Here is a 10,673-nt window from a genome sequence, read left to right on the forward strand (position 1 = left end):
GGTTCAGCGGCGCGGGGACAATTCTTAAAGGCACAGTAGCCTATTTGTGACTGTTAACATTAATAACCAAAGGATGATTCAAAGACGTGACTGTAGATCAGCGGTTCTCAAACTTTTCCCACTATGTACTACCTCAAAAGAGAGAGAAAATCAAGGCCAACAAGGCGTTCTCTGCTGGCCACAATCACCAACCTACATTTACGGTTCCATGAAATTGTATAAATATTCTCCGCGGTTCATTTCCGCTGGCTTGTCGGACTTCATTACATCACATTTCATTCCAGATCACATCGTAGTTCTAGTTGCCCTCAGGGGCTAGCGATAAAACAGCATAGATGTTAACTCGCTAGGGGTGTAACGTATGCTAATGAAAAGACAAATCACGGTCGTGTATGTACCTTGGTTTTAAGTTCATGGTTTGGTTCACAGTCGGTACAACAAGGGAACACTTTGCAATTCAAACTTCTTATTTTACGCGTGAACTTGTCTGGGACATATTCAATGGTGGTAACATTGAACATCCATAACTTACATCTCTTCAGTGCAAAATCAATAGTCAGTTTTATTTTTGGGAAATTGATGTTGCCGATAAGTGCAAAAGTAACAATTTAAACAGTGTGAATTATGCTGGGCGGAACGGTGGACGACTGGTTAGCACACCTGCCTCACAGTTCTGAGGTTGCGGGTTCAAATCCAGCTTGGCCTGTGTGGACTTTGCGTGTTCTCCCCGTGCCCGCGTGGCTTTGCTCCGGGAAACTCCGGTTGCCTCCCACAAAAACACTACAAATGCCATTTGTTATTTCTCTGGCTCCATCTGGAGAGCTCTGGCGTCTGTTTACCAGAAGCTGAGCCGCACTGTGTTTGTTTACGGACTCGCCGAGTGACGAGAGTGCGTTGTAGTTACTAGTTACTTACGGAAGGTCACGATTGTCAGTGGATGTATCATTAAGTGTGCGGTGTGGCTCATCGCCAGTTCACTACACACTACAGTCATGCTCATGACTGTAAAAAGACACATTATGCTCCCCCCCCTTGACCGTCTGACATGAAATGAGACAAGGTCAATTAGGATTAGCAAAATTATTTGTATTTGTTCAATGCCAGACTAGAAGTTATCATTTATTTGCTTAGCTCGCATTAGTATTATGGACGATTTTGAGAAAGGAAGATGTCTCGCCTTCTAGAAGGTGACTCAGCAGGAATCATCCGCTGGAAAGGCGCCTTGACCAAGGACGTGGTCGGGGACGTGGCAGGTGTTGGTGCCATGTCTTCACCTTGAAACCCTACCCTTAGTGTGTTGTGTCTTGTAGCTTAGTACGTTATGTCTCGTAAAACGTCCCTATTTCAAATAAATACAGCAGCGACGGGAGAGATTGTTTAGAGCGTGTTGAGAGGCCGTAATCTGAACAATCTCCCATACGCCCTCCTCATGAGAAAGAGAAACCAGCGTTTTCATTCCTTTTGTGCATTTTTATTGGTGTTGGGTGAGATAAATCCAACATTTAAATTGGTCCTTCGAGCTGGATGTCAATACACCCGAGGATTCCAGTTGTGGAGCCGACATCCAGTTAAGAGACCATGGCCACGGCAATTGAGACCCTTTCCGGGACTGGTCTTCGTTCTCCTCAACTGGGATCTGAAGGTGGACGACAATCCACAGGATTGAAGACGATTTTGGTGAGTTACATTTGAATTTTTTTGAGGAAAAAGGATTAAAGAGTGAGTGAATTGCGCGACGAAGAAGTCTGCGGCAGAATAAACCTTGTGTAATACTAGTCGCTGGCAAGTAAGAGAGGGACGGCGGAGTCCGACAAATTCCGCGAGGACGGCGGAGTCCTGTACGTACTTAAATTCCGTGTTTCCGTGTGTTTGTAAACATTTTACTCGTATCGTGTGAATGTGTAAAAGTATGAATGTATAAGACTGGATTGTAAGTGACAGCTGGGTTTGGAAGCAGAGGCAAGAATCCTCCGCCCCGTGTGGGTAGAAGCTTGAGGGTTACCAAAACTCAGACATTCATTGTCACCCTGTCATTTTTGAATAAAGTCAGTATTTAGGTCACTCTAGGTGCAAATAAACTGACTTCCAAATTCACAAAATGGGAAAAAATAACAGTGAAACGGATCCAAAAGAACGCCTCACGTGTAAAGATTGGAAATATGTTCAACTCCAAAACCCTTCCAAAATAAAACATTTAAACACGTGGATAACCAAAATACGGTTTCGCTGGCCAGCGAAATTCTCAAAAATGAGTTCAACTTTGAAACTATTTTGGTCTATAGGACCTGGACTAATGAGGATGTGAAAAAGGCCGTAGCCGGCATCACACCCTACAAAGTAGACATTGTCCAGTTTGTTGAGGAAATGGGAAATCTTAGACAGTCCTATCATTTAAATGGAACAGAAACTCAACAAATTTGGATGAAGCAAACAGCGGCTTGAATGAGGGTGCCAATCCTCAGGGCCCTTATCAACAACAGTTAAAAAACCAAATTTTAGAGGACGCGGCAGAGGCCGTGGGAGAGGAAGACATGGTAGAGGTCGAGGTGGTTAGGATAATACAGGCTGTTGGCCACATTGCACGCGACTGCCCGAAAAGAAATAAAAGAGAATACGGACAAACTACCGCATGACTAAGCCAGCCTGCTTCCCAACTTAACAAATCCTCTTGTGTAATCATTAAAGAGAATGAGGAAGTGGGTTTCAATTTACAGGACATTCTGAGTTTGAATGCCCATTTTGGAAGTCCCGGAGTGCCCTGTGAATTTGTTGGGAAGAGATGGCTTATTCCAACTCGGACTTGTACTCATTCCATCGTCAAATGGAAAATATATAATATATATATATATATATGTGCTCAAAAATATTCTGTGTGTGTGTGTGTGTGTGTGTGTGTGTGGAGTCCACGGCCCTGCCACATCCTGCTGTGATGGAAAGCTCGTTCCCCCCCTCCCACCCGCCGCTTCCACGGTGTCACAGCCTCGTTATACACGTCTGGACCAGGCATCCGATCGGCGTCACAACTCCCCTCAGCGCCTGCCTCACATTGTCATCATTGTGCATAATGTAGCAACATACTGCACGTATGTATGGAGTCAACTTCATAGAAAAGGTTATTGCCTTCTCATGTTTTGTGAAACTCGATGTGTATACATGTAAGGGAAGAGGGAGGATAGCTACGTCTTATTTGGAAACATTTAGAACTTTGTATGGTTTTTCTGTAATGCGTCTGGACGTTTTGTTATATAAATCGTGCTGACTTGCTCTGAATTTGTGGTGGTTCGTTTCATTAATTCCGGCATACCTGTATTTTGAGACATTATTTACCTGTCATCGCCTCTGTTCAAAAACCAAAAACCACCAAAACGTGTTTTGAAGGGTGCGTCAGGAGCAGAATGTGAATGCCCTTGAAACGTCCAGATGCAGCAATGAGGCGCATATTGTGAAACAGCAGATGAAAAGAGCGTTTGATCAATGCGACGCCTCTAACATGAGGTTATTATTGTGTGTCTGGCCTCTTATCTGGCCCTTGATGCGGTGCCCATGGCAACAGCATGCAAGGACATCACTCCGTGACAGCAGACCGATGAACGGATGCGCTACATTTCTTTTGCTACCTGTTTACGCTTCGTTCATGAAAATCGCTGTCATTCCTTTTCTTCGAGAAAGAATTGTCAGCAAGCTGGAAATGGGGCTTAAAAAACAACACACACCGAGTGATGCAATAGAGCACACACGTCACATGTTAAGGTGTCTGCCTGCAAAGAGAAGCGGGCATGCTGGGAATTCACCAGCAAAATGCTTTCATGTCCTTCTTGAGTTTAACTTTTGACGAGTTTTTGTCATTTGGGTTTAATGATGTATTCATTTCGAAAGAACGTAGGTGTGTGACTAACATTTTCTCATTTATTCTGTTCTGATTGTCATTGTGTTTCTGAAAAAAACTTTGTTTTGCCGTTCCCTTTAAGACCTTATTTATTGATTTGAATGGTTATTCAATGATTTTCTTTCTTTCTTTCTTTTTTTTTTTTTTTTTTTTTTTTTTAAATCTGTCACGAGGAAGGCTGGGAATGGCACTGACAAAAGGTTTGTCTGTTTGAAGCAGGGTTATTCATTCAATATCACCATGAAAAGTTGTGTCAAGAAATAAGGCGCTTGTGCGGCCTGATTTGAATCTTACAAAGCCGTGAATCTAAACTGCAACGTCTCTAAACTCTGCTCACATTTTAAGTGAATTGGGTGATGTGCAGCCTATTGCGCCCGCCGCGAAAGCAAATCATGTGTGTCAACTCCCATGATTCTTGCTCAAATCTGTTCCAAATTTTTGTATAATATTCATATGTAATCAATAGTAATGAACTACTGTAAGCATGTTTTGCCTCCAAACAAACCATTAATAATATGATGAGGCGATTAAGCATTGATATGGTTTTCCAATCATTTGACACCCCTGCCTTAACATGAATTTAAATGTGATCTCAAGTTCGATGTGCATGTGACCTGACGTCATCCCTCTGACGTCATCAGTTTTGGTTTCAGGGGTGGCGCGAGCGTTTCTGGAAATGCGCAAAGTCATGCTGTCGGCGCGGACGGGGAAGGGCGCCAACTGAGATCCCGTTTCTGTGCCGTACCGTCGCGAGAAGTGGCTCGCTTATATAAGCGCGACATCGCGTCGCGCTTCTCTTCGTCAACGTTTCCTGGCCAGCGCGAGCGCGAGCACGAGCACGAGCGCGAGCACGAGCACGAGCACGAGCACGAGCACGAGCACGAGCGTTCAAACCAAGGCTTATCGAAGGTACGTGTTCCAAAATGATGCAAACCCTAACGTCACCGAATATGCAGTTGAGTTTTGAACTTTTCCACCCCTCCCGGTGACGGTAGTTTACGACCTTATTACGATGCTGTTATGTTGAAATAATAGTTCAACAGGTGGTTTTCGGGTTTGAATAGTACAGTATAGGACTCTCGTTTGAAACTGAAAGGAAAATGTCTTTCGCCGCCCGGCGAGCATTATATCGTCAATTCAAATACTGTACCGGAGGAGAAGTGATGCAATTACCAAATTGCTCCAATAACTTCATCGGTTGGGCCAACTTTTGAAACACATAATTTGAGTTAATTCATGACCACCAGACAAGAAAATTCAACCCATCCTCATGTTAACTAATATCTTACATTTATGAGAATGAAGATGATCATTGAAGCTGAATAGATATATAAATGAACAGAACATGGAGAATTAAGGGGTTGTAGTTCATAAGTCTGAACTTTTCCCCCAACTCCTTTTTAAACATGGAAAATTAGTATCAAATGCTTCGCTGTCGTTGATCGTTTTGTTGTCACGTTCCCAATAAATGTTAAAATCAAAACAATGCATGTTAAAAAGAACACACACACACACACATTCAAATAAACGGTCAAATGCATATTTTGTCGTAAAATATCCCCTGGTTGTAGTATATAGTTTTCAAAGTATTTACAGAATGATATGTTTAATTGTTGTTGCACAGCTTCAATGTTAAAAGTGGCACAAAGTAGTTCATGTACTGTAAAGAAATAAATCTTCGATTTTGATTTGTGTAAAATACTTTCTAAACCTGACGAGTACAATTTATCATGTAATATATTTGTGCATATGCATACGTGTCTATAAATGTGTACCGTATAGATGATAAAGTGTGGATAAACCGTATGGAAAATGGGGGGGGGGGGGGGGTGGATGGTATTATTAGTGGGTATAAAGAATATAGATATATACCGTACACACATACTGTACAATACATGCAATTACATACAACACACATAGTTGATTGATTGATTTATTTCCTTGTCCAGTTCCCGAAAGATGGCTGCAGGCAAAGCTCGAATTGGAAAGATGGCTCCCGATTTTACAGCCAAAGCTGTGATGCCAGACGGCCAGTTCAAGGACCTGAAACTGTCCGACTACAAAGGTAATGCTTCGTTCGGTGTTCGTTCGACGTCTTATTCAAGGGATCTACAGCGTTGATGCCGCTCTTGTCTGGGCTGGCAATTCACGACTCTGCAAAACACATGAATTATGGATGCGGTCGCTGTTGCCACGTGCCACCCGATTGGCTTGTTTTCATGTCGATGCAGGGAAGTATGTCGTCTTCTTCTTCTATCCGCTGGACTTCACCTTCGTGTGCCCGACTGAGATCATCGCGTTCAGCGACGCGGCGGACGAATTCAGGAAGATTGGCTGTGAGGTCATCGCCGCCTCTGTTGACTCTCACTTCTCCCACCTTGCATGGTATTGTTGTTTTTGCTTATAACCCCAATTCCAATGAAGTTGGGACGTTAAACATAAATAAAAACAGAATACAATGATTTGCAAATCATGTTCGACCTATATTTAATTGAATACACTACAAAGACGAGATATTTAATGTTCAAACTGATCAACTTGATTGTTTTTAGCAAATAATCATGAACTTAGAATGTTATGGCTGCAACACGTTCCAAAAAAGCTGGGACAGGTGGCAAACAAGACGGAGAAAGTTGAGGAACGCTCCTCAAACACCTGTTTGGAACATCCCACAGGTGAACAGGCTCATTGGGAACAGGTGGGTGCCATGATTGGGTGGAAAAGGAGCTTCCCTGAAATGCTCAGTCATTCACGAGCAAAGATTGGGGCGAGGTTCACCTCTTTGGGAACAAGTGCGTGAGAAAATAGTCCAACAGTTTAAGGACAATGATCCTCAACAATGGCAAGGAATTTAGGGATTTCATCATCTACGGTCCATAATATCATCAAAAGGTTCAGAGAATCTGGGGAAATCGCTGCATGTAAGCGGTAAGGCCGAAAACCGACATTGAATGCCCGTGACCTTCGATCCCTCAGGCGGCACTGCATCAAAAACCGTCATCAATGTGTAAAGGATATCACCATGTGGGCTCAGGAACACTTCAGAAAACCAATGTCAGTAAATACAGTTCGGCGCTACATCCGTAAGTGCAACTTAAAACTCTACTATGCAAAGCAAAAGCCATTTATCAACAACACTCAGAAACGCCGCCGGCTTCTCTGGGCCCGAGCTCACCTAAGATGGACTGATGCAAAGTGGAAAAGTGTTCTGTGGTGCGACGAGTCCACATTTCAAATTGTTTTTGGAAATTGTGAACGTCGGGTCCTCCGGTTCAAAGAGGAAAAGAACCATCCGGACTGTTGTGGGCGCAAAGTTGAAAAGCCAGCATTTGTGATGGTGTGGGCCTGTGTTAGTGCCAATGGCATGGGTAACTTACACATCTGTGAAGGCAGCATTAACGCTGAAAGGTACATACAGGTTTTGGAGAAACATGCGCTGCCATCCAGGCAACGTCTTTTTCACGGACGCCCCTGCTTATTTCAGCAAGACAATGCCAAACCACATTCTGCACTTTGTAGTGTATTCAATGAAATATAGGTTGAACATGATTTGCAAATCATTGTATTCTCTTTTTATTTATGTTTAACACAACACCCCGACTTCATTGGAATTGGGGTTGTAAATTGATCAAGTGAACAGCTGCCGCGTTGGCGTATGCATTCGTGAAATGTTCACGTTTTATTGTCGGTGCTCTCGCAAGGACCAACGCCCCACGTAAGCAGGGCGGTTTGGGTGCCATGAGGATCCCGCTCGTGTCTGACACACGGCGCACCATCTCCACAGATTATGGCGTTCTGAAGGAGGATGAAGGCATTGCCTACAGGTAAGTCGACAAGTGTAGTGCCATGCTGGTTCCGCGTGTATTAATATTACACCCAAAGAAACCATTTTTAGCTGTAGCTTTTATTCCATAAAAAAAATTAGATGAAAGGTTTGTAGTCCACCTACTCAAGGGAGGAAACATGCTCCACCAGGGAAACTGCAGCACAGAATAGGAGGGGAAAGGATGCAATTGGCCTTTGTTTAGTCCTGCAGTGGGGACAATTTACAGCAGGAAGTGTACCATATCATCACATAAGAATGTCAAACATTCTGTTTACATTTGCAACAATGTGAATGAGGAGAATGGGTAGTAGCAGCGGCCATGGCAACGGTATGTAAATCATAAATACGAATGTGACCAAACGGCAGCCTGAATATGCAGCAGCATTATATATAGCAACTGCAGTGCCGCAAAAAGGAGTTACAAGGAGGGTAATTAGTTTTCACACAGGGCCAGGTAACGTTGAATAGTTTTTTTTTTCTTAATAAATGAAAACAACACTTTAAAAGTCCACTTGGGTTACATTGACATTTTTCTGATGATCTTAAGCATTAAAGTGGGGAAACTGTGCAAAAATAGAAGAATTTGAGAAGGGGGCCAATAGTTTTTCACACCGCTGTATACATGGATTAATAAATGCCTGTGATTGGGAATGAAACTACACCAGCAACTATCAGCAGTGGAATGAGAATTATACATGAAGAAATCAATGAGTGTTCAAAATACGCAGGCGAACCAAAAATGAAAGCAGGTTTTATAACACGTCAGATACTCTTTCGCACCCGTCGGCGGTGCAGCGGTGCAGTGCCTCACATAGCTTCCTGTACTTCATTTGCTATTCATTCCGAAACTGAATTAACAGGATCACGAGAGAGGAGACGCATTCATTCTACACTAGAATCTATATTAATAAGAAACTATAATTTCTAGCACCATCTGCTGGACATAGAGGGTGGTACTCTTCCTCCAAATAAAATTGTTACCTTTTGATGTCAGACCATACTTTCGGCTCAATTGCTTAGTTCTAAGGTCACCATTTATTTCGGCAAACCATACTCGGGCAGCTTTTTTTTTTTAGAACGTATAATTCATCAAAAATAATGAAAGGTAAAGCTAATGATTCATTATTAAAGATTTTTAAAAATAATATTCAACTAAAGGTGGAGGCAACCAAGCAAAAAGTCACTTTGGCCACTGTGCTGTGTTGAAAGCAGTTTTCACGGTCAGACGGGTACGTCACACAAGATGTTTGCTGGGTTCTGTGTTAAAGGCGCAGGCTGATAAACCTGAAACTGTGGTCGCGTGGCATAGAGGAGATACTGTTTTGCAATTTTCTTTCATAACTCATTACAGTTTCCAGATGTCCATGACATCCCTCAGTCTCAAAGATCAAGAATTACTGCACACACTCATTCACTTTATTTTTTTTTACAGTCATGTTGAAATCAACTGGCTTCGTGACATATGGTTCAGTCTCATGGAAATGAGCCGTTGCTCACCCCGCCCTCCTCTACTGCAAGAAAAGCTTGCCCACCGTGGCTGCAACTGTTTTGATCCCGGAATTGTCATTCTATAATTTTTCAATCAGTGTGCAAATAGGATTCAAAGCCTGTCAAGTTTAATAATAAGCCACTCTGTGTTGTTTGACCAAGTAACAGCAAAGGTGCGCTGCATTTATCCTTGTAGTTGCTCTATTTAGAGTACCGCGGCGTCCGTCTTGTTGACCAGGAAGAGACGGAAAAGTCCCGGTTTGTTAGCCCGTAGCCTGGTCAACGGCCATGAACATGTTTGTGTCCATTCTCAGCTGGTGATTTCCTGCTACTGTCCGCTTTCCTTCGTCTCGGGCTGCTTTTCATCTCCGGTTGGATCGCTGACTTGTGAGAGTTGGTGTAATTCTCTATTGATCACATGTTGCTGCATTTGTGAAAGACAAAAGAATTAGTCAATGGAAAGTGAAAAGATCTTTTATTAAGACACGATCCAATAAATGCATCTAATATGACATATTACTAGGAACATCTTTCTCTGTATCTCAGGGGTCTGTTCATCATTGATGACCAGGGCGTTCTGAGACAGATCACCATCAACGATCTTCCCGTCGGACGTTCTGTGGAGGAGACCTTGCGTCTGGTTCAGGCCTTTCAGTTCACTGACAAGCACGGAGAAGGTACGTAATGAATTAATGTGCGGCAGGTGTCCTTTTGATCAATTGTCACTAGGATCCCTGCAGAAAAGTACAAAATGATGGAAACATTTACGCTTTTGACTTGCACTAGATCTAAAAACTTTTGCTTGTCACCACCCAAATGTACGTGTTAAGTCACGATCTGCTGGTTTCAATATTACATGGACTCATTGGAAAAAAAGACCGGAGAGACATCATCAAAAAATTATTTGTCAAGGGTGAGGCTCTGAGGACCAAGGTTCAAAATGATTGTCTCCTCACAGTAGGTGATTTATGGGCTTTATCACTTTATATGTATCAAACTACGTTAATAAACAGTTTTCTGGATGCAGTTCATGTACTGTATGTGCTTGTGATACCGGCACGTCGTTATGCTTTTATGTATCTATTATTGGTGTTTCTTTTCAGTGTGCCCAGCCGGCTGGAAACCAGGAAGTGACACCATCAAACCTGACGTCCAGAAGAGCAAAGACTTCTTCTCCAAGCAGTGATAAGACAGAGGCCGGAATCTGCTGCCTGCTCGAAGAGATTTCCTACAGATAATGTTTGCAGAAAAGATTATTTTTTATTTTGTTTGTAAAAGTGTTGCTCGGCGACAGTTTTTAGTCAGCCTGTTGGATCTGCTTGTCTTGTGTATACTGAAGACCAAAGTATATTGTTTTGGGGTTTCGTAGAGCTTAAATGTCTTTGACGTCATTCCTTATCATAAAACCAATGTACTGTACTTTACATTATGTGGAAATGAATCGAGAAGTTGCCTCACTTGATGGGTTCCTTT

The 10,673-nt window shown here is 42.7% G+C and overlaps 1 protein-coding gene across 1 annotated transcript; it reads left to right on the plus strand.

Moving 5' to 3' along the window:
• Positions 1-4,665: 4,665 nt before the first annotated feature.
• Positions 4,666-10,657, plus strand: prdx1 (peroxiredoxin 1). The gene is made up of 6 exons (XM_061695284.1): positions 4,666-4,795; positions 5,836-5,951; positions 6,118-6,271; positions 7,588-7,710; positions 9,747-9,877; positions 10,304-10,657. Exons 2-6 carry the CDS (start codon positions 5,846-5,848, stop codon positions 10,384-10,386), a joined length of 597 nt encoding a protein of 198 aa, XP_061551268.1. The 5' UTR covers positions 4,666-4,795; positions 5,836-5,845; the 3' UTR covers positions 10,387-10,657.
• The last annotated feature ends 16 nt before the right edge of the window (positions 10,658-10,673 follow it).

This window comes from Phycodurus eques, chromosome 13 (genome assembly GCF_024500275.1).
Source record: "Phycodurus eques isolate BA_2022a chromosome 13, UOR_Pequ_1.1, whole genome shotgun sequence".
NCBI lineage: Eukaryota > Metazoa > Chordata > Actinopteri > Syngnathiformes > Syngnathidae > Phycodurus > Phycodurus eques.

What these genes read in the sequence shown, in the direction of transcription:
- prdx1 (XM_061695284.1), top strand. Translation starts at nt 5,846, where the DNA reads ATGGCTGCAGGCAAAGCTCGAATTGGAAAGATGGCTCCCGATTTTACA. An exon ending in CACTTCTCCCACCTTGCATG is followed by an intron (nt 6,272 to 7,587) that starts GTATTGTTGTTT and finishes TGCTCTCGCAAG; the next exon opens with GACCAACGCCCCACGTAAGC. An exon ending in CACTGACAAGCACGGAGAAG is followed by an intron (nt 9,878 to 10,303) that starts GTACGTAATGAA and finishes GTTTCTTTTCAG; the next exon opens with TGTGCCCAGCCGGCTGGAAA.